We start from the raw sequence: 25,391 nt of genomic DNA, 5'->3' as shown, positions 1-25,391 counted from the left end.
TATTCGATACCTCATCCAGAAACGCACCCTCTCGAAACCTGGCGAGCAAGCTACACCGCGATGCAGAGCGCCTCTCTTGCAGAGTCTGCCACTTGAGTTTATTAAACATCTCCGTAACGCTATCACGGTTACCAAATAACCCTGTGACGAAATGCGCCGCTCTTCTTTGGATCTTCTCTATCTCCTGCATTACAGGGTTGCCACCCATACAGGAAGGACACTACTACTGGATGCAGGGCTGAAAGTGGAGTGGCTCCGAAATGTGTAAACTGCTCCTGGGATCACCCAGTGTGGAGCAGAAAGTGTGAGGTTTATGACAAGGAAAGAAAAATTCAGGCGTTGAAAGTCAAGAGGTGCATACCCTATGGTGAAGCTAAAAAAGCTTCCAAAGCTATGCAACCTCCAGTTTTTGCTACGTTTTTTTGCATCACCCTTAAGGTGCCAGTCACCAAGTGTGATGCCTCCACACACACACTCAGACCACAGATTCCAATACGAGCACATGCACTTGTTGGTGTATCTGTGGGGGGAAATGCTCCACATGAAACTGAAGTCGTTCGGAAGCCATCAGCAATGGGCTTACCACCTAAGCCACATACCACTACTCATGATCAGAAGCCAACTAAGCTGTCTTTGCAACCCAAGCAGCCACTCCTCCCGTCAGTAAAGAAAAACATACTTCGAAAAATAGTTGCAAGTCGAAGAAAGTGGTAGTTAAATCTTTGGGTCGGCAAGCTCTCTCCCTCTCTGATAGATACTATGCTTTAGAGGATATGGACTTTCAATTGGAGGAACCAGAGAACTGGCAACCGGCTAATGTTCCTCCTGCCCTCTCAGAAAAATAACCATCTCTATGAGGGAGAAAGAAAAGAACAGCTGTTGCTAAACAATGGGTTGCACAAGGACTTATGTTCTGCAGCGGAATTTAAAGGATATCGCTCATATTTGGAAGAATTACAGCTCCTGGTCCAGGAGAAACCGTTCTGCATCTGCTTACAAGAAACACATCTTAAAGTCACCAACACACCTGCATTACAGGGTTGCCACCCATACAGGAAGGACACTACTACTGGATGCAGGGCTGAAAGTGGAGTGGCTGTTTTTATTGAAGACAGACGCCACTCCTCTCCTGTCCCTCTTACCATGACCATGCACTCATTTGCCGTGAAAGTTCTCAAACCCTTTAATATCACAGTGTGATTGTTGTACTTTCCACCTAATGGTGCTTTGGATGCAGACACTGCCAGAATCCTTCCGGGTACTCCCACGCACATGCCTCCTTGTGGGAGACTTCAATGCACACAGTGTACTGTGGTGCTTGGCTACTGCTTGCTCCAGAGGTCAGATGATCAAGCATGCCTCCTTGTGGGAGACTTCAATGCACACAGTGTACTGTGGTGCTTGGCTACTGCTTGCTCCAGAGGTCGGATGATCAAGCAACTCGTCCATTCTGAGAATATCTGCCTTCTGAATGCGGGTCAGATGACATGCTTTTCCACAGCTACAGGGTCTTTTTCAGCCATTGACCTTTGTTTTTGTTCACCAGCTATTGCAGACTCAGTTCGGTGGGAAGTGGCTACAGATTTAAATTCTGCTGACCACTTCCCAGTGTGGAACAGTTTGCCGAATAGGACTGCGGCTGATGGGAGATAATACAGATTGTTGATACAAAGGGCAAATTGGTTGCAATACAGTCGACAAGCTATTTTTGAACAAAAGGATAATGCATAGGAGATGGAGGCCCATATCACTTGTGAGATCAATTGGGTGCCGCAGAGTCCATCCCCCGGTCTAGTAATAACCATGTCAGATGACAGCCTGTACCTTGGTGGAATGATGACTGTCGATCGGCAATCAGAGCCAGATGAACAGCTCTGCAGAACTTCAAACATTGTCCAACTATAGAAAATCTTCATGCCTTCAGATCTGCAAGAGCACATGTGTGGCAAGTGTTAAAAGAACGGAAGAGGGCTTCTGGGAGGGAATTCACAACTTCCATTAATCGGTCCACTTCTACTGTACAAGTTCGGGACTCAATAAGACAAATTTCCGGCAAGGGCAGTACAAATCCCCTCATGGCCTTGTCAGGTAATGGGGTCTTGGTGGACATGCCACAAGATGTGGCTCAGGTTTTAGCTGAACACCTTTGTACTGTCAGTATGCCATCTAGACAAGCTCCTGCTTTTCATGTGTTCCATGGGACTGCGGAGATGAGAAAGCTCAATTTCTTCTCGCATAATGAGGAAGTCTACAACATTCCGTTCTCCATGTGGGAACTGGAATAATCTGTCTGCAGCCAGAGACACTGCTCCCAGCCTTGATGAGATCATTGTACCATGCTTCGTCATTTGTGCCCTGAAGTGAAAGGACAGCTCCCCTCTTGTTTCATCAGATCTGGTTTGTTTGACAGTAGTCCACGACTTGGAAGGAGGCAATATTAGTTCCATTCGGGAAACCAAGCAAGGACCGTGGCACCTCTAACGTTACTGGAGTGTAGTCCTTAACAACGCTACCCATTTGTCTCCTCTTTTGTTCCTTTTCCCTACTTCAGTCCAACATTGTCTGATGCTCCTGCTGAAACTCTCAACAATGTCTGGTTCTTTCAGTTTATTTGGGTCCAATTTCCTTGAGTTCCTACTTTTGTTTCATCCCTCCAGTTTTAATCTGCAGTTCATAACCAATAAATTATGGCCTTAGTCCGAATCTGTCCCTAGAAATAGCAGTGATTAAATTACGCTGTTTGCAAAATACACCGAAGCGCCAAAGACACCGGTATAGACTTCCGTATTCAAATACAGATATATGTAGACAGGCAGAAAATGGCATTGTGGTCTGTATTGCCTGTGTAAGATATTGTGTGGCACAGTTAGATCGATTGCTGCTGCTACAGTGGCAGATTATGGTGTGAGTGAGTTTGAATGTGGTGTTATAATAAACGCATGAGCGATGGGACACAGCTTCTCCGAGGTAGCGATGAAGTGGGGCTTTTCCCATATGACCATTTCATGAGTGTGATGTGAATATCAGAAATCCGGTAAAACATCTGTTGAAAAAAGATCGTGCAAGAACGGGACCAATGACAACTGAAGAGAATCATTCAATGTGACAGAAGTGCAACCCATCTGCATATTGCTGTGGATTTCAATGCTGGCCCATCAACAAGTCTCAGCGTGCAACCTATTCGACGAATAATCATTGATATATGCTTTTGGAGCCGAAGCCCCTCTCATGTACCCTTGATGACTGCATGACACAAAGCTTTACACCTGGCCTGGGCCCATCAACACCAACATTGGACTGTTGATGACTGGAAACATGTTGCCTGGTCGGTTGAGTCTGATTTCAAATTGTATTGAGCGGATGGATGTGTACGGGTATGGAGACAACCTCATGTACCCTGCATGTCAGCAGGGGACCATTCAAGCTCGTGGGGGCTCTGTAATGGTGTGGGGCGTGTGCAGTTGCAGTGATATGGGACCCTTGATATGTCTAGATATGACACATATGTACATAAGCATCCTGTCTGATCCCCTGCATCCATTCATGTTCATTGTGCATTCCAGGACTTCGTCAATTCCAGCAGGACAATGCGACGGCCCACAGTCCAGAATTGCTACAGAGTGGATCCAGAACAGTCTTCCAAGTTAAACACTTTTGCTGGGCACCAAACTCCCCAGACTTGAACATTATTGAGTGTATCTGGGATGCCTTGCAGCATGCTGTTCAGAAGAGATCCCTGCCCCTTCGTCCTTGTACAGATTTATGGACATCCTTGCAGGATTCATGGTGTCAATTTCCTCCAGCACTACTTCGGACATTAGTCAAGTCCACGCAGTGTCGTATTGCAGCACTTCTGTGTGCTTACAGGGACCCTACATGATATTAGTGTACCACTTTCTTTGGCTCTTCAGTGTCTCTCTTGCTTTTCCAACTATTGAATTGGAGCAACCCACAACAATTAAACTTTGTTTCAGTCTCTCCATCTGGAGAGCTAGTTGGCATGTAAACTTCTAGACTGTGGTGGGTGTTGGCTTCATGTTTATCTCAGGTGTGATGATGCGTTCATTATATTGTTAGTAGTAGCGTACTCACTTTCTTATATTCTTACCTTCTTAATAGTCACTGCCGAAAGTTTCTAATGGAAGACTATTTTATATCAGGAATATTTTACCCAAGAGGACACTATCATCATTTAACCATACAGTAGAGCTGTAGTTTCCTCTTGATATCAGGCTTTTGCAATACCAGTGCAATAAGGCAGTATTGTTACAAGGTCAGATCAGACATCCAAATTGTCACTCCTGTAACTCCGAAAAAGCTACAGCCCCTGTTCAGGCAGTGAATGTTTGTCTGACCTCTTCAGATACCTATAGAGACCTATCTGTTGTGATTTTGTCTGCGGTACGGCTTTCTATATCATCAAGGCACGCAAGCCACCTTACATCAGAAATGCCCATGGTTCTTGGGGCATTATTTCATTAGAATCTAAGATTTATGAAATCATCTAGACTTTTCAAAAACTTGCAGTTTTTAGTTGTACGCATCATGCGACTCGTGCTGATTTTCTAATGTCATTCACTTGCCTTCCATCATGCCTTTGTCTTGGCTTTCCCTATCTCTTGAAATCGCCCAAAGAACTTCCTTGGTCCCTATACTATCCATTTTGATGGCTAACTTTCCTGTTTATCTCCACTTAATTTTCATTATAGTTGTAATTTCTTCTACTACAGACCATTTATTGATCTTCTATTACTCACTAAGAAACCCACAGATTTCGAAATTTTTGCACAGCTTCTTGGTGTAAAGTTCATGTATTATTGTTGTAAATCGGAACTGGTAATACACACTGGTTGTTAACTTTCAGTTTCAAACCAATCGGAAGCTATATTTTGTAAATCCTATTAGTTTACCCAAAGCATTTGGTACTTATTTTTCTGTTAATTTCATTTGCTATTCATTCAGTCATAGTATTCAGCACGTGTTATCGTTAATAATAATCTATTAGCAGCTGTTTCCCTTCTTTGGAAAATCAACAATTAGATGCTGGGTTCGTAAAACAATATTCAGGGATTCTTCAAAGACAACGTAGTGAAAATTGATTGTGATTAAGCAAAACTGGCAACATTTTGATGTAAGGTTTATGGTGTGCATCCATTTTACAATGAAAAAGCATAAAAAATACCAGTTTTGCTCACCATAACATGTAACTGTTAAGAAAAGTTGAGAATTGGGTAGCAATAAGAAAGTGAGGAACTGGATGAAACTATTGCATGACTTACAATGTTTATTATTCAACAGCAAACTGAATATTAACTAGATCTCATCCTTCAGAAATTCTTGAACTGAATTTCAACAAATTCCTTGTCTGTCATCTTCAGCAGTCTAGCACAGATAGCATTTGCTCGACGTGTTCCAAAAGACAGTTAGAAAAATTGTCAAAATGTAGTGAAATAGAAAATGACAACTTGGTTACAAATGTAAAAGCATTCAAAACCCTGTACTAGATTGTTATAAGTAAGCAGTAATAACTGTATCACTGACTTACTATGTTTTTATTTAATAGGAAATAAGTGCACTTATTCCTTTGAATGTTTACTGTATAGAATACAGTTGGTTGAAAAACCATAATATTAACTCTATTAAACTGAACTGTTTGTCAGATGCTTAACTTTGAGAAGAGGTTGGGATGGGGTGGTCTCGGGAGGATTTGGAACTACTCATGTAAGAAAGCATTAAGTTGCTGAAACCTGTGGTTCAATTTTTCCACTTATTCTGAGTCACTTTTGAACTTCATGAACAAGACCACCTCTCCCGGCTACTAAGAGGAGCAAAATATAACATTAAGCCCTGGCTGTACGCAACAGATGGGTAACAGTCTGCAGGTAACTGAACCCCATGCTCTTAACTGCTGCTTGGCTGATCTGGTCAACATTTAAATGTCGCTTTTAATGGCATGTGATTCTTTTAAAGTACAACTAAATCGGGAAAACTAATAAATTTTGAGACAGATTTGCTGGAGAGGAGCCAAAATGTTTGGTATATCCAGTAGACAAGCACATAAGTGGTGCATAGCAAAGCTTCCTAAACTAAGAGTCATACAATAATTAAAGAGACAAATTGGTCTGGAGAAAAAGACATTTATTTTTACAAAACAATACTTTTTCTCTTTTCAACATAATCCCCTTGAACATTTATGCACTTGTTCCAACAGGCTACAAGTTTTTTATTCTTGCTGCAAAGAACTCTTTATCTTTATGTTTGAACCAATTTCTCATAAACATTTTCACATCCTTGTTGTCCTGGAACCTCTTCCCACATATTGCCTCCTTCAGTGCACCAAACAAATAGAAATCACTAGGTTCTAAATGAGGACTGTAAGGAGGATGAGGCAGTGCTTCCCAGCCCATTTTGTTGATGGTTTCACAGGTTAGTTGAGCAATGTGAGGACGTGCATTGTCTTGCTGAAGGATCCCATCTCTCCTCAGAGATCCACGTCTCTCTCTCTCTCTCTCTCTCTCTCTCTCTCTCTCTCTCTCTCTCTCTCTGTGTGTGTGTGTGTGTGTGTGTGTGTGTGTGTGTGTGTGTGTGTGTGTCATGGTTGGCTTCACCATGTTTAAAAGCAAATCTGAGTAGCATTGGCTGTTCATTGTGCACTAAAACTGGACCTTCAGCATCCAAAAACACTGCCAACATGACTTTTCCTGCTGATGCTAGGATTTTGAATTTTTTCTTGACAGGTGATCTGGTGTGCTTCCACTCTATGCTTTGTGTTTTTGGTTCTGGCTCATAATAGCGAACCCAAGTTTCATTACAAGTTAAAATTTTGTTGAGAAAGTGCTCACCTTCTCTTTTATAACATTCCTTTAGCTCTGTGCTCACTCTCAATCTTGTTTCCTTGTGTAGTCATGTCAACTCCTTTGTTACCCATCTTGCATATATTTTGTGGTACTTCAGCTTGTTACAGATAATGTTGTAAATTATACCAGTACTAACTTGAACCTTATCAACTATCATTTACTCAGTCACACAGCAGTCGGCACGAATAATGTCATCAATTCAACTTTCAAGTGAGGGAGTTGAAACTGCAACTGGTCAGCCAGAACGGTGTTCGCCAGTCACTGAGGAGTTGTGACCATTTTTGAAATGCTCTACGCAATTGGAAAAATTTGCATGATCCATACAACCTTCACCATAAACTTTAGAAATTCTATAGTATATATTCACTGGTTTCTCACCTTCAGTAAGTAAAAAAACGAATAACAGAATATTGTTCTACTAATGTAGATGTTTCAATGGCTTGCCATCTTGAAATGTATTTTTGAAGTTATAAACAAAACAATGTTGATACATCGGTTGATCAGGGCTCATTCGAGAGATGTCAACTTTGTCATAAAAGTACTAAACTTGCCCTACCAACAGTTTTTTCCTCAGACAATTTGTCTCTCTAATTATTGAATGACCCTCGTATCAGTACTTTAGTACTTTGCTTGAGAAGAGAGTGATGGGATGGGGAAGGTTAAAAAGGAAGGGCAGCTCATTCAGATACCTACCCAAACATATCTACATCTGCATATGTACTCCGCAAGCTATGTTATGGTGTATTGTGGATGGTACCACGTTCCACTACTGGTCATTTCCTTTCCTTTTCCACTCACAAATGCAGTGAGGGAAACACAACTGTCTATATGTATGTGTATGAGCCCTAATTTGTCTTACCTTGTCTTCATGGTCTTAATTAGCGGCAGTCAGCTGTTCTGCAGTCAGTGACAAATGCCTGTTCTCCAAATCTTCTCAACGGTGTTTTTTCAAAAAGAGCATAATTTTCCCCCCAAGGAGTCCCATTTCAGCACACATAGCATCTCCATAACACTTTCTTGTTGATGAAACGCAATGTTAACAAATCTAGCAACGCAGTGTTTTGGTATCAATGTCTTCCTTTAATCCCATGTGATGGGGCCGCCATTCACTCAAACAATGCTCAAGAATGGGTCACACAAATGTTCTATAGGTGGTCTTCTTTGTAGATGAGCTACACTTTCCTACAACACTCATAATAAATCAAAGTCAATCATTGTTTCCCCTAGTATCATCCTCCCGTGCTCCATGCTTTCTCCATTTCATATTGCTCGACAATGTTCTGCACAGGTATATAATCAACATGACTGTGTTGAGCAGCATACCATTAATATTGTACTTGAAGATCATAGGATTGTTTTACCTACTCATTTGAGGATTGTCTTTCCTACTCATCAGAATCTCTGTCTGTATTGAGGACGTTAGCCTTCCCAAGGAAGGAACTAATAGTTCCAAAAGCTATGACTGTGATATCACTTCTGTTTTTATATGTGCATCAGCAGTACTACACATTTTGCCTCCTGAAGGTAAGTAATGCACTGCAATTATGTCTTGTGATTTATTAGTTTCAGTGGCATATTTGACTTTTTGGTGAGGGTGAAGGTTGATGTAATACCTTGGGCTCTCTTGTCACTGACTCGCCTGTACAGAGTATGCAGAATTGCAGTTTACATCACACTCGTAATAAAGTAAGCAAGTGATAGGCTGAATAATTTCCTCTGATGAGCAAGCAGTGTCTGTGGAGATAGTATTAGGTATATTTGATGGCTAAAGCACTGATATTTGTGACAAGTTGTGACCAAGTTCTTGTTTGGCCTTCCAGATTTAGATTTTCTGTGGTTTTCTGTAATTGACTTAAGCCAATACAGGGATGACTTATTTGCTACCCCTCCAATTCCCCACTGTAATGGGTAAAACAATACGAGAACTTGGAGCAGAAGTCGTAACCCAGGACTGCAAAGAGGGCACAACCAGTCAGCAGATGCTGGTCATTGATCTGTGTGATCAGCACCTATGTTATCAGACCACGAGTGCTGTAATGAGGCCACAAGCCACATACATTGGCCATAGGTGGCTATCGCCCATGCTTGATCAACACCCCTCAGTGGCAGCCAAGTTTCTGTGAAAGCATTCCAGGTGTCAGTGCCCTGGGACCAGTCTTTGAGGAGCCACTCCGTCTTGACTGACTTGTGCATCATCGATGTGCTGTGCTGATTATGCCACACCCCAGCATTTGCCCTTTTCTTGATATTTCCGAAGGCCCCAAAATGTCGCATCTTCCACAACTGTCTGTGCTGGGGAGTTGTATTTAATCGTGGCCATACCAGCTTGTCAGTGTGTTCGGCTGGCTGGACAGTAAGCAACGTGCAGTCAGTGTTTGCTCCGCCATTATCGTAACTTTGCCACCATTGGACTGTGAAAGAGGGACCTGTCCTGTGCGTAGCCAAGGGAGCTAAAACTGCTTCAGCCATCACCTCTGTAGGATTTATCATCATTATCATCATCATCATCATCATCATCATCATCATGAGTCCAATCAGCAGTTCAGAGTCAATTTCCGGGCATCACCGTGACCTCCTGCTATGCTGGCCAACACCACCCACTGATGCTTGACTGATTGTACTAGCAGGATGGAATAATAAGACTTTTTGTGTTCATTCTTGTGCCTGTCCACATCCACTTCTGACCAGTTTCATCGTGGAATCCAAGCTGTATAAAATAGTAAAGAAGCAATAGAGAAGTGTTGTATGCTCACACAGATCTGCCTCTGCTGCTGTTGACATTCCCCATCTTCAGCAGAGAACCCAACCCACATAACGAACTTGTGCTCTTTCACTAATGAGCTCACTGTAGCCAGAACCCCCAAACCTTAAAATTCCTCTCCCTGGTAAGTTTTCAGTTTAGTTCACTCAACACACTGGCATTTAGCATTATCTAGTGCTTGACAGGTTTCAACTCTACACAAATTTTGTTGTTGCTGCTGCTTCTGCTGTCTTCAAGCTAAAGACTGTTTTCATGCAGCTTTGCATACTATAGAGCTGCATGTCCGAAGGGAAAATAATGTCCGTTTCTCTCCCTTGGTTTCAGTTGTGTTGCAGTATCAACACAGCAAGGCCATGATGACTAATCTTCAAAGGCCAGATTAATCATATATCTTGTTGCCCCTGGAACTACTGTAAATATTGACACCTATTTTCAGGAAACACATTAGTCTGGCCTCTCCAGATATCCCTCTGATGTACTTGCCACTATTGTTCAGTTAGCTGCATAATTGAGGTGCATGGAAGGGTGTGTGGTTTGTTAACATTACATCAAATGAAATAAATAAATTTGTATATCAACAGAGATGAAAGAGAATCTTCATTTATAATGAATGAAATTGCAAATTAAAACTTCGTACATAGGAATAAGCATTGCGTAAAAGTGGATGGTTTTTATATAATGAAAGCTGATATGGTCAGTGTACTAACATCAGTTTTACAAAATGTCACAACTATATTTGCTCCATATCTAAGGTATTTTAGATTTCCACTTGTTAAGTCAGCTGAAGTTACCAATACTGGTTGTTGACTTTGTCGTGTTACATAACAACAATGTTGTGTGTGACTGAAGTCATACATGCACAAACAGAAAAAGACAGAACACTGACAGTATTTATTTTGCATCTGGATTAGTGTGTACCCCCAAGTACTAGCTGTCTGGCACAGCCCTCGTAAACCCTGGTCACGTTAGTGAAAAGAAGCAGATCTAGATGGCAAAAGGGAGGACTTCGGTGAATCTTACTGCACGGCTGGTGCCATTGGCCTGCAGTTGTATATTCACTATAACTAAGTGAATGAAATTATGAGTGAAATGAAATGGAACTGCATTGGTATGTTCTGTTCAAAGTAATAAACAGTGACTATTACTAATCTGTGGCATTCAATGTGCATAGCAAGATGCAGTCGTGGACAGTGACAAGGCTGCAGTGCCAGTTGGTCATGGACCTCACACAGAATGGACCCTTTCCGGTCTGACTAGGCCACACTCAGGTAAGCCTCCACTTTCAACAAATGGCATTGTTACCAGCTGTGCTAGGGTGAACAGCTGGAACTTGCCTGCTGGGGCATAGAAACTTCCATTTTGCTCCAAGGGTTCCAAACTCTTGCAGTCTCAACCGTTGGAACAGCAGGCCTACTCTCAGAATGATGGCAGCCAAAATCCATTTCCAGATTTCGGTTCCTCAATATTTCTGGAATTGTCATCATAAAGCTCCTATTCTCACTGAAATTTCTATAAAGGGTTAATTTGTGGCTGATATATTTTTTAAGTATCTTGATATAAAACTGATACGTAAATATGTGAATGTAACGGGGGGAGGGTGTCATTCATTGTCAGAGGGTCCGGAATTTGTAATCTGATTTATTGCATATCTACATATTAAATTTAGTCAATCCCTTCTTTGTTTTAGGTGTCACACCATTGCCCTTTGTGTTTCACGGCACGTGACAGTCTTGGGAAGGCTCACAACAGATGGTGTTAAAAGTATTTGGAATGTAGGTTATGGTGCACACTGATTGGTAGTGTAGTCTGAGGCGTAATTTAGGTTAAGATGTTACAGTTCAGGTGTTAGGTAGGGAAGACAACAAATCTGATTATAAGACTGTAGATGCGGTGACACACTGATCTGTGATGGCTCAAGGTCTGGTTTGGATTGTTAGGTGACAGTTCTGATGAGAGTTGACAAGGCAGTATCAGGTGACAGTTCTGATGAGAGTTGACAAAGCAGTATCAGACACTTCAGTGAATTACATTTATTTGATGGGTATTAGAAAGTGGAGGTACATTATCAATATTTAAAATATACGCAGCACTTCAGTAAGAAACACATACCTGTAGCAAGATAGTTAATAGTGAGATACAGGGTGACAATTATTGAACTATATTTAAGGAAAAGTAAATTATTTACAAACTATGGTGTGCACACACTTCAGTCAACATGTAAACGTCACTACAGATATTCGGATTTAGGTTATGACATGTTCGATATGCCTTCCATTATTGGCAATGATGTGGTGCAGATGAATAGCAAAATTCTGCATGACTCGCTGAAGTGTTGGAACATCAGTGCTGTCGATGGCCCCCTGAATGGCTGTTTTCAGCTAAGCAATGGTTTTGGGGTTATTGCTGTACACCTTGTATTTAATATAACCCTATAAAAATGAGTTACGTGTGTTCAGATCTGCAGGATATGGTGGCCAATCGAGGCCCATGCCAGCAGCCTCTGGTTACCCCAGAGCCAGAATGCGGTCCCCAAAGTGCTTCTCCAGGACATCACTCTCCTGCTTCTAAGGGGTCAATCTCTGTGTTGCATGGACCACATTTTGTGGAAATCAGGGTCACTTTGGATAATGGTGATGAAATGATCTTCCAAAACAGACATATCATTGAGTAGTCACTGTGCCATCAAGAAATATCACACCGATTGTCCTGTGACTGGACATTGCACTCCACAGAGTCACCCGTTGAGGGTGAAGAGACTTCTTGATCGCGAAATGTGAATTTCATATAGTTCAATAATTGTCTCCCTGTATATAAGATAATACTGAGATATTATGTTCTGCCTTCATCATTTGCCTATACTTTCTTTCTCCCTGAGGAAGGAACTATTAGTTTCATAAGGCAGGATACAGGAGTATGTTTTTTCACATGTCTATTGGTGGTATTGACATTTTTCTTGAAATAAGTTGTGGCTGGCTCTTCTGTTTCATAGAGATTGTGTTCCGGTAGACAGAGAGTTCAGTTTTATTGTGAAAATATTTGAGGAGCAAAATTAATTGGGCGTAATATATCATGCAAAAATTTTTGTTCTTAAACCTTTCAGTGTATTTGTCCACTGTAGGGGAGGATTGTATTTTCAGTCTAGATATGCCGTCTAAAAACTGTGTAAGACACTAAGCATAGGATTCTTTTTAGTGGACATTCTCTGTGTGCCATCTATTGATTGATGTTTGAGCTTCCATGGCATGCTCAGAATCTTGGCTGTACAGAGATTGTAGCTGAGTGTGATTACTTAGTTTTTATAATTGTATACGCTTTTTGTAAATGTTCAGCAAAGTTGTGATTTTTTTTTTTCCCCCTGTTGAAACAGGTTTCCAGCTACAATCATAAGTTAGCAGAATTACAGTTGCCATGGCAAAGTTTCAAAAAATTGTCAGTGATGATGGATAAAGTGTCTTTGGTTTTGCTTATGTGCTACTTCTAAATGTTTGCTCTCATTTTTACAATTGTTTGTTGTTAGTAGCTACTTGGAATTATTTCAACAGTGATCAGGCATTGTAAAGAAAAACACATTGTGGAAGAGATTTTAGAAATTGTGGAAAATAGTGTTATATCGATATTGAAAAACTTGAGTATAATTTTTCTTCAGTGGCTGACAGAAATTATGAACTTTACCAAAAAATGGATTATCTCAAGGAGGAAGATTTAGATGATGATGATGATGATGATGATGATGATGACTGTCAGAATATTAAAGTACTGTGCTGCACATGTTAGCCCTGTATTTAGCCATATTTGTAATTTTTCCTTTAGGAATGGTCAGTTCCCTGAGCAAATTAAAGTACTCAGTAGTAAAGCCACTTTATAAAAAGGGAGGAAGGGATAATGTAGATAATATTAGACCTATTTCTATGCCATTAGTGTTTGCAAAAGTTATTGAAAACGCCATGTATGTGAGGATAATTGATCATTTTATATCACACAATTTGCTATCAAATGTACAGTTTGGCTTTAGAAGTCATTCTCTTTTTTCTGTGAGGTACTGGATGGGCTAAACAAAAGATTTCAAATGCTTGTCATATTTTTTGATTTAACTAAGGCATTTGATTGTGTTGATCACAAAATATTTCTCCAGAAGTTGGACCATTACAGAATATGGGGAGTAGCTCAGAATTGGTTCACCTCTTACTTCAGCAACAGTTGGCAAAAGGTCATTATTCACAGTGTTAACTGCTGTGATGTGGGGTCTGAGTGGGGTCCTGTCAAGTGGGGAGTGCCCCAGGGATCAGTGTTGGGGCCACTTCTGTTCCTTATTTATGTAAATGATATATGCCCCCCAGTATTACGGGTAACTCTAAAATATTTCTTTTTTGCTGATGACTGTAGCTTGGTAGTAAAGGATGTTGTGTGCAACAATGGCTTGGTTTCAAATAGTGCAGTACATGACCATGTTCATGGCTTGTAGAAAATAAACTAATGTTAAATCACAGTAAGATTCAGTTTTTACTGTTTATAACACACAATTCAACAAAACCTGATGTTTTAATTTCCGGGCATATGATTAGTGAAACTGAATATTTCAAATTTCTAGGTGGTCAGATAGATAGTAAGCTGTCATGGAAAGCTGACATTCAGGATCTTGTTCAAAGGCTTAATACTGCCATTTTTACTATTTGAACGGTATCGGAAGTGAGTGATTGTATCCAAATGGAGTAGCAAACAAGGAAACAGAGTCCCTATGCACAAGGAACGGGAAAGGGGAAACTTTATAGGCTATGCCACCAACGTGGCGGCCATTTTGAAAGCTACCATCTTGGATTCAACTCCAAAATTTCAAATGGGGATGTGGTCATGTGACATATCAGACAGATAGAGAATTTCACCAGAAAAACAATGCCGTTGTTATTTTAAACATAGCTTTATTCATTCTTGGGCTATACCCAGTTACATGTGGCAGTGTTGGGATGCTCAGCAGCATGTGTGTTGTGGCCAAAGAGACATTACGTCAATGTTACACAGTCCCAAGAGACCACCAACAGTCATAGGAATGGCTCGGTATTTTGTTCATTATGTTGGATTGTTAATGCTATCCTCTGAACCCAGTCCTGATGAACTTTGACCAACACATCTGTCTGAATTTGACCACACGCATCAACAATGCGCTGCTTTAGATGATGCAAATCCCGTATTTTCACAGAATAAACCAGTGCTTTGAGATGACCCCAAAGATAAAAATCCAAAGGAGTCAAATCTGATGAACGTGGTGGCCACTCCACGGCACCCCTACGACCAATCCACTTTTGAGGGAACTGCATATCCAGGTATGCTCACACATTGTGTCCATAATGTGGTGGGGCTCTATCATGCTGGAAGAATTCCAGAAATGACCCCTCCTCCGTTAACAACGAGGGAAACTCTTCTTCATCCAATAACCTCAGATAACTCTTGGCTGTTAACGTACCATCAATAAAAAAACGGTCCAACGACTTTCGTACCCCACACACCACACCAGACCATCACTTTTTGTGAGTCGACCGTTTTGCAAGCATCAATCCAGTGCGGATTAGTGTCTGACCAGTATCTGTGATTCTGCTTGTTCACTTCACCATTGATAAAGAAATTGGCTTCATCACTGAACTGCACCTGATAGGGGAAACGTGGGTTTATTTGCAGCTGCTGTGTCACCGTTTCTGCGAACTTTACCCGACAGTCTGCGTCTTCCTCGTTCAGTTGTTGGAGCAGCTGAATTTTGTACGGGTGCCATTTGTGCTGCGATAAAACTCGCAGTATGGAGGCACAGCTAACCCCACATTCTTGTGACAGGCGACGAGTATTCCGTTGCGGACTCTTGCTAAACGATGCCAACACGCTCACTGTTGTTGCTTCATCGATGGCGGATTTTTGTCTTCCAGCCTTAGGTTTATCTCCGACAGAATCTGTTGCTCGCAATTTGGCCAAAAGCTTGGCAACTGCGCTGAGAGTGATGGGCTGTCTGGTTGGGTGACGACTGTTGAAATCCTCAGCAATCACCCGTGTGCTTCTTTCTCCTGACATCAAGTTGATTTCAATGTGTTCTTCATGTGTTAAGGACATTTTGTAACCTGTAAATAAGGAAACAATGATTAAAACGTTAGCATGAGTAAACGATACCTAACAGTTAAACACATGTAACATATCAGGCATGGAATGGTCACTTTGCACCATTTCAGGCTCCATTTTATGACTTCTCAGTATGTAATACTCACGCTGCCGAGCGTCCCGCTGCTGCCGTAAGTAATTGGCTATAACCCGAGAATGAATAAAGCTATGTTTAAAATAACAATGGCATTGTTTTTCTGGTGAAATTCTCTACCTATTTGATATGTCACATGACCACATTCCCATTTGAAATTTTGGAGTTGAATCCAAGATGGCGGCTTTCAAAATGGCTTCCATGTTGGTGGCATAACCTATAAGGTTTTCCCGTTCCTTGTGTGTATGGACTCTGTTTCCTCTTTTGCTACTCCATTTGAATTTTATGAGGGTGTTTCCGGACTTTTGGACCACCCTGTATATTCCTTACTGTCATTTCTTGTTAACAATATTAGCTTATTCCCAAGAATAAGCAGCTTTCACTCAGTTAATACTCGGCAGAAATCAAACCTGCATTTGGATCGGACTTCCTTAACTCTTGTGCAAAAAGGTGTGCATTATACTGCTGCATCCATTTTCAGTAAGCTACCACTTGAATTCAAAAATCTTAGCAGTAATCCACGCACTTTCAAATTGAAACTGAAGAGTTTCCTCATGGGTCACTCCTATTCTGTCGAGGAGTTCCTTCAAAAATTAAGCTGATTCTTATTGTTTTGTTGATTGCATTTACTTAACGTCATGGACTGACTTTTCTCGGGTTCATGAACATTTATTTTTATCTGTTATTACTTTTATGTTGTACTTCCATGTACTCACATGTTCTATGACCTTGGAAATTTGCTCCTCAATTTGGTCATAAGGAACTTGATGTGTAAATAAAAGCTTGATTTTGCTATACTAATGCAGTCACAAAGGAAAATGAACCACAAGAATTTATGCAGGCAGTTATCAACAATGACAGTGCTGCAATGCTCGAAGTGCTTTGACAACAGATCAGTGGTGAGTTGAAACTTACAAGGCATTTGGAACCAAGGATACCTGTAGAGGTTTGGAAAAGAATAATAAACGTACATTGATGTTTCGAGACCTGCTGTTATTGAAACTATAAAATTGCTGTGAGTGATATTGACAGGTATGGTTTTTGATTTCAATTTACAGAACATTTATTTGAGCATGAAAGTGGACACAGCACATGTTTACTCAGGCCACTGGTATGGCTGTAACCAATTTATGGCTGGAGTATGTGCATGAGGCAAAACATCTTGGGCTTCCTGAAAAGCAAACTTTGGATCTAAACAATTGTCATCAATATTTTATAGAATTGTGGTTTATGGTATGGAAATGGACTGCAAATAAGAGAGGCGGACTTTCAAATGAAGCTACCCTGGTATATGTGCCTGCAAAGTGTAAAAACTAACTGCACCAATAGAGAGTATCAGGTATGGTTTTGTGATCCACGTTCCATGCTTGGATCAGCAGAAGTTGGCATATAATAGCAAAACTCATGAGTGTAAAGCTAAAACGCACATGCAGTGTGCAAAATGTGAGCTCCCTCTTTGTATAGCAACAGTTACAACTGCTTTCTACAATTTCATACGAAAGTAAATTTTACGTGAAAAAACAGTGTTTCCAGAATTTTTTCATCTTCATAAAGCTTTTCCTGATACGTTTTCGTAACTGTTTTTACAAGAGTATCATTTAAATGTTCAATTCCTTTAAAAACAGATCTCACAATAAGTTTAGGAACACATTCTGAAAGCAGAAGAGTTAGACCTTTAAACCAGTGTCCTCTGTAGTGAATGATTCATAACTTGGGTTTGGGAAGTCCAATTTTGGTTTCTGTTATATGAAAAATTTCCAAAAGTAGATTCTGCTTGGATATCAAATTAAAAAAAAATGACATCCTACAAATGGAGATTAATGACCTAAAGATGTAATACTGGAGTTCTTAACTCTTGCTGGAAAGTATTAAATAAAGACTTAGAAAATGATGAATTTTGTAAAAAAAACTGAAGCATCAGCTGATTGCAGATTTGTAATAAGAGTGAAGATAATTGAAGTACTTCAGACTGTCTGATTATAATGGATTTAATGTTTTACTTATAAACTGCTTATCATTTGTTTAACATGTTCTGTGTGGTGATCTTATGTTTAAATAACTATTTTTTTCCATTCTTGTACAAGTAGTGATTGTGTGTGTTTATCTTAGTGCAATTCTTATAGTTTCTTTTGTAAATATCAGAAACTTTTCTGGACTGAAAATGATAATAGTGAGAGAAATATAGGTAACAATTGCAGAATACAAGTTAAAAGTGTTAATTTTGCTTTTTGTCTCTTTATAATTTATTTGTGGATGCTCAAAAATAATATCATTGGACTACATATTTGTAATATGCCCAGTACTTAATTTACGATACCAATAACCAGAGAATATATTTTTCATTCCAGTGAAATAAAAATTGATTGGAATCACAACGAAGAGGGAACATGCCACAGGATGCTGCGCAAAGCCAAATGGGTAAACCCCCTAAAAGCAAGAGAATAACAATTCCACGGGTCCAGAGCAACACAGATAATGAAAACCACCCAGCTCTTTTTCCTAGCTGGCGCTCAGATCTTGACTCTGAAGTGCCTGTACCACCCACATTTAGGTATGTCATTTCCATCCTGGCATATATTTATAATTTATGTTTTTGTTTTCTATGTGCATGCCTTGCCACACATCAGTATACTCACTCATATTCTTTGATGATTTTTAGCATTGTCCCCTATTATCTTCGTTGAAAAGTGATATAACGAATTTAATTTTCTGGAAACTGCTATCACAGTACCATTGATGTTAATTTTTGAAGGCTTAATTTTATGCTATGAAAATGAGCTATTTTTCAACCCTTAAAATTTTCAATAACTAGTTCCTTTAGCAGTAGCATATACCAGTGAAAGTTATTGTAAAATTTAGCTTCCATTTGCAGTGTAAATTGCTGCCTTGTGGAATCTTTAGGAATTAGGATTGTCTGATAATGACTGTTGATGCTTTTCTGACTCATGTTGTGTGCCATTACTCTACAGAACGAAGCTAAATTCAGCCAGTTTTCAATGTGAAATAAAATTTAAAAAAGTTACGTAATGGTTTGTAATGTTAAATAATATGAGCAGAATATTCTTTCTTCGCAAATAAAAAAATCTTGATGTAGTGATATAATAAGCTGTTGGATTCACACGTGTTAGCACAGATCATAGTTAAAGTTAGTTGCATAAAACCAGATGACACTGTTTTGATTACAGCACTAGCTTCATTTTTCTGGATTCCTTCAACCTCAGGCTGAATTGAGGATCTCAAACATTGTAATACTAATCAAGAATAAATCACATCAGTTCTTAAGTTCTCTCCACTGTTTTCTTCAATGTTTCTTTGCAAAAGAGAGTGAAGGTGTTTTTTTTACAACGTGGACTGTAAGCAGTTGTGATTGATAGATAGATAGATAGATAGATAGATAGATAGAGAGAGAGAGAGAGAGAGAGAGAGAGAGAGAGAGAGAGAGAGAGATGGTTTGAACTCCATAATAGTAGTCTACCAAGTTGCAGCAGTAAAAAATCCTTAAAGTTTTTATGTGGTGTTGGTTAGTTTTATTTGCACAGAAGATCAAATAACATTTAGTGAAATGGAAATTGATATCTATTCTTGGGTCAGAATAACAGTGATTAACATCTGACTGTTTGCAGGGCTGCTACCATAGCAATAACCGGTTGGAGAATGCGCTTGATCTATTTAGCTCACGATTATCAGATCACTCTGCTACACTGGGTAGTTTGGCTACTCACTTGCAGACGACATTTGTGGCTAGTAACATAACTTTTGTGATCTGTTTTTTATTGTGTGGTTTGTTTCTCTTTCCAGTATGTGTATTTTATGCAATAGGATATCTGAAGCACACTGAAAATTGTGGTTGCTGAACAGAATGTTTAGTTAAATTCTCGTGTTTTGCAAGTTCAGACACAGGAGTGTGTGTGCTTGGCATGAGAGAATTTCGAGGAGAAGGGAGACAATGGTGCCCTTCAACAAGGGCATTTCAGAGAATTGCAGATGTTTTCTTGATTTGCCAAAGTACTTGTGAAAATTTACGCAGAAAACTGTTGTTGTTGTTGTTGTTGTTGTTGTGGTCTTCAGTCCTGAGACTGGTCTGATGCAGCTCTCCATGCTAGTCTATCCTGTGCAAGCTTCTTCATCTCCCAGTACCTACTGCAGCCTACATCCTTCTGAATCTGTTTAGTGTATTTATCTCTTGGTCTCCCTCTACGATTTTTACCCTCCACGCTGCCCTCCAGTACTAAATTGGTGATCCCTTGATGCCTCAGAACATGTCCTACCAACAGATCCCTTCTTCTAGTCAAGTTGTGCCACAAACTCCTCTTCTCCCCAATTGCATTCGGGAGGACGACGGTTCAACCCCGTCTCCAGCCATCCTGATTTAGGTTTTCCGTGATTTCCCTAAATCGTTTCAGGCAAATGCCGGGGTGGTTCCTTTGAAAGGGCACGGCCGATTTCCTTCCCAATCCTTCCCTAACCCGAGCTTGCGCTCCGTCTCTAATGACCTCGTTGTCGACGGGACGTTAAACACTAACCACCACCATCTCCCCAATTCTATTCAATACTTCCTCATTAGTTACGTGATCTACCCATCTAATCTTCAGTATTCTTCTGTAGCACCACATTTCGAAAGCTTCTATTCTCTTCTTGTCTAAACAATTTATTGTCCATGTTTCACTTCCATACATTGCGACTCTCCATACAAATACTTTCAGAAACGACTTCCTGACGCTTAAATCAATAACAAATTTCTCCTCTTCAGAAACGCTTTCCTTGTCATTGCCAGTCTACATTTTATATCCTCTCTACTTCGACCATCATCAGTTATTTTTTTCCCTAAATAGCAAAATCCCTTTACTACTTTAAGTGTTTCATTTCCTAATCTAATTCCCTCAGCATCACCCGACTTAATTCGACTACATTCCATTATCCTTGTTTTGCTTTTGTTGATGTTCATCTTACACCCTCCTTTCAAGACACTATCCATTCCATTCAACTGCTCTTCTAAGTCCTTTGCTGTCTCTGACAGAATTACAATGTCATCGGCGAACCTGAAAGTTTTTATTTCTTCTCCATGGAGTTTAATACCTACTCCGAACTTTTCTTTTGTTTCCTTTACTGCTTGCTCAATATACAGATTGAATAGCATTGGGGAGAGGCTACAACCCTGTCTCACTCCCTTCCCAATCACTGCTTCCCTTTCATGTCCCTTGACTCTTATAACTGCCATCTGGTTTCTGTACAAATTGTAAATAGCCTTTCGCTCCCTGTATTTTACCCCCGCCACCTTCAGAATTTGAAAGAGAGTATTCCACTCAACATTGTCAAAAGCTTTCTCTAAGTCTACAAATGCAAGAAATGTAGGTTTGCCTTTCCTTTATCTTTCTTCTAAGATAAGTCGTAAGGTCAGTATTGCCTCACGTGTTCCAACATTTCTACGGAATCGAAACTGATCTTCACCGAGGTCAGCTTCTACGAGTTTTTCCATTCGTCTGTAAATAATTCGTGTTAGTATTTTGCAGCCGTGACTTATTAAACTGATAGTTAGGTAATTTTCACATCTGTCAACACCTGCTTTCTTTGGGATTGGAATTATTATATTCTTCTAGAAGTCTGAGGGTATTTTGCCTGTCTCATACATCTTGCTCACCAGATGGTAGAGTTTTGTCAGGACTGGCTCTCCCAAGGCTGTCAGTAGTTCTAATGGAATGTTGACTACTCCCAGGGCCTTGATTTGACTTAGGTCTTTCAGTGCTCTGTCAAACTCTTCATGCAGTATCATACCTCCCATTTCGTCTTCATCTACATCCTCTTCCATTTCCATAATATTGTCCTCAAGAACATCGCCCTTGTGTAGACCCTCTATATACTCCTTCCACCTTTCTGCTTTCCCTTTTTTGCTTAGAACTGGGTTGCCATCTGAGCTCTTGATATTCATGCAAGTGGTTCTGTTTTCTCCAAAGGTCTCTTTAATTTTCCTGTAAGCAGTATCTACCTTACCCCTCGTGAGATAAGCCTCTACATCCTTACATTTGTCATCTAGCCATCCCTGCTTAGCCATTTTGCACTCCCTGTTGATCTCATTTTTGAGACGTTTGTATTCCTTTTTGCCTGCTTCACTTACTGAATTTTCGTATTTTATCCTTTCATCAATTAAATTCAGTATCTCTTCTGTTACCCCAGAATTTCTACTAGCCCTCGTCTTTTTACCTACTTGATCTTCTGCTGCCTTCACTACTTCATCCTTCAGAGCTACCCATTCTTCTTCTACTGTATTTCTTTCCCCCATTCCTGTCAATTGTTCCCTTATGCTCTCCCTGAAACTCTGTACAACCTCTGGTTTAGTCAGTTTATCCAGGTCCCATCTCCTTAAATTCCCACTTTTTTGCAGTTTCTTCAGTTTTAATCTACAGTTCATAACCAACAGATTGTGGTCAGAGTCCACATCTGCCCCTGGAAATGTCTTATAATTTAAAACCTGGTTCCTAAATCTAAGTCTTACCATTATATAATCTATTTGAATCCTTCTAGTATCTCCAGGGTACTTCCATGTGTACAACCTTCTTTCATGATTCTTGAACCAAGTGTTAGCTATGATTAAGTTATGCTCTGTGCAAAATTCTACCTGGTGGCTTCTTCTTTCATTTCTTAGCCCCAATTCATATTCACCTACTGTTTTCTTCTCTCCCTTTCCCTATTCTCGAATTCCAGTCACCCATGACTATTAAATTTTCATCTCCCTTCACTACCTGAATAATTTCTTTTATCTCATCATAAATTTCATCAATTTCTTCTTCATCTGCAGAGCTAGTTGGCCTATAAACTTGTACTACTGTAGTAGGCATGGGCTTCATGTCTCTCTTGGCCACAATAATGCATTCACTATGCTGTTTGTAGTAGCTTACCCACACACCTATTTTTTAATCCGTTATTAAACCTACTCCTGCATTACCTCTATTTGATTTTGTATTTATAACCCTGTATTCACCAGACCAAAAGTCTTGTTCCTCCTGCCACCGAACTTCACTAATTCCCACCATATCTAACTTTAACTTATCCATTTCCCTTTCTAAATTTTCTAACCTACCTGCCCGATTAAGGGATCTGACATTCCAATCTCCGATCCGCAGAACGCCAGTTTTCTTTCTTCTGATAACGACGTCCTCTTGAGTAGTCTCCACCTGGAGATCCGAATGGGGGCTATTTTATCTCCAGAATATTTTACCCAAGAGGACGCCATCATCATTTAATCATACAGTGAAGCTGCATGCCCTCGGGAAAAATTACGGCTGTAGTTTTCCCTTGCTTTCAGCTGTTCGCAGTACCACAACAGCAAGGCCGTTTTGGTTAGTGTTACAGGACCAGATCAGTCAATCATCCAGACTGTTGCCCCTGCAACTACTGAAAAGGCTGCTGCCCCTCTTCAGGAACCACACGTTTGTCTGGCCTCTCAACAGATACCCCTCCGTTGTCGTTGCACCTACGGTACGGCTATCTGTGTCGTTGAGGCACGCAAGCCTCCTCACCAACAGCAAGGTCCATAGTTCATGGAGGGGAACCACTGTACAGAACAAGATTCGTCCAAGCTATGGTCTCTGGTAAAGAGGAAAACAAAGCAGTGAGTAATGAACTTGGACACAATTCAGTGAGGTGCTGTTTATCAACATATATATGGTTATTATAAGAGAAAAGAAATCTAACAATAAAAAACTTTTGTTAACATTTGTGTGTGCCCTAGGGTTCAGGTATCAAAAAATTAATGAAAAGAAGTGTTACTGCTGCATGGCACTGTTAGGCACAATTTGAAGGCGGTATGTGGCAGAACGTGACTGGGATAATCCAGTAATTGTCAGAAAAGAGTGGACAGATGAGTATATATTCACATTTGGAAGGACAGTGTCTCAAACCCACGTCCGGCCATTCAGATACAGGTTTTCCATGATTTACCTAAATTGCTCCAGGTAAAAGCCTGGATGGTTCCCTTTAAAAGGGCATCCTTGACACACAGCTTGTGCTCCATCTCTAATGACATCAATGTCGACGGGATGTTAAACTCAGTCTTCTTTCATTCCAAGAGTATTCATGAAAGTACTGCAGTTCCCATTGGAAAGGGCACAAGAATTATTGCCTTCCTCTGGTTTCATATTGAAGTGTCTCCTGGCTTAGAGAATACGTGACTACTACAAGGAGATGAATTGTGAGAGTTTTATTAAGAGGTTCATTGGAGAAATTATTGGAAAATAGAAATAGGTCATCTGTCATCATTGTGGATGATGCCCCATTCCATTCGTTTGTCAAAGATAAAGCTTTGATGGCGAAGAAAAAACATGACCCCATTGTATGCTTGAAAAAAAGAAAGTGGCGGTGGGGCAAGCCGATTTCAGCAGTATGTCATTGATGAGCTGGCTAGAGAAAATGGCCATAGAGGTGTTTGGCTCCCACCACTGCCACTTCAAAACTATTTAAATGTTTTGGTTGCAGATGAAGCATTACAGGACAGCGTCCCTCTGCAGGTCCGGGGGTTAGAATAGGCCCGAGGTATTCCTGCCTGTCGTAAGAGGTGACTAACAGGAGCCTCTCACTGAAAAGTGAGCCCTATGAGTTCAGGTCCCAATCTATGGTTTGACGTGCCACTTTCAAAATTTTACAGAAGTGCGGGGCATATGGGAAAGGATGCCTTACATGGTGCACGAGCTATCCATAGTGCCCTTAGATTCGATCTCTTCAATCTCATGTCATGGCTTTGCATCTCCACCTGCAATTGAACTATTTGGGCGAGGACACTTTCTGGTGTATGTCATCTTCTTCCGTTGTCTCCTGTCGTCTTTTGCCCCCATGACAATATTGGATTTCTCTGCACCCAATATCCAGCACGGTAGCCAGTCCGTTGTGGTGGGGTCGTCATGTACCCATTGGGTGGTAGCCTCCTGACAACACAGGGATTGCACTGCTGATGCCTGAGCTGTAAAATCCCCACGTATGCCAAGGAGTAGAAGCCTGTCTTCCTGGGGCATCAGGACTCCTGGCAACAGAAATTATGCCAGTTGGCCTTTGCTGTGACTGGGTGGCACTTGTGGGAAGAGGTCTTGATTGGAGTGGGTGGCATCAGGGCGGATGACCCACAATGAAGCGGACTAAGTCTTCTCTTGCTGGTGACCGTATGGCACTAGCACTCTCTAAGAAGGGCAAGATTGAATACAATGCCGACAGGCATGACCCTAAATCGTTTCCCTCCTTTGTTACAACATGGGAGGAATGTAGGGCTACAGAACGGAGAGAGAGCCATATTCGCCTCACTTTTTAGTCTGTAGCAGAACTGGTGGGGACTCCTTTCTACCTTTGAAGTCTCAGTTTTTCGTTGAACACCTTGAGGATAAGTTTGGAGAAGTGACAGCATTGTCAAAGATGCAAAATGGTGCAGTCTTGATTCAGACGGCATCCCCAGCCCAATCCCGAGTATTACTCGTCTGTGAGAAGCTGGGTGATGTTCTTGTTTCAGTCACTCCCCATAAAAGCCTCAACATGTCCAGTGCATTATTTTCCATTGTGATCCCCT

At 40.7% G+C, this 25,391-nt stretch overlaps 1 protein-coding gene across 1 annotated transcript in view; it reads left to right on the top strand.

Moving 5' to 3' along the window:
- Positions 1-25,391, top strand: part of LOC124795515 (WD repeat-containing protein 37-like) — a 109,159-nt gene that overhangs the window by 6,996 nt on the left and 76,772 nt on the right. Inside the window, 1 exon segment of the mRNA XM_047259578.1 lies at positions 18,196-18,398. Coding sequence (XP_047115534.1) covers positions 18,235-18,398 — 164 coding nt within the window. The 5' untranslated portion in view covers positions 18,196-18,234.

Source organism: Schistocerca piceifrons, chromosome 4, assembly GCF_021461385.2.
Source record: "Schistocerca piceifrons isolate TAMUIC-IGC-003096 chromosome 4, iqSchPice1.1, whole genome shotgun sequence".
Taxonomy (NCBI): Eukaryota; Metazoa; Arthropoda; class Insecta; order Orthoptera; family Acrididae; genus Schistocerca; species Schistocerca piceifrons.
This window is presented reverse-complemented; position numbering and strand designations above follow the sequence as displayed.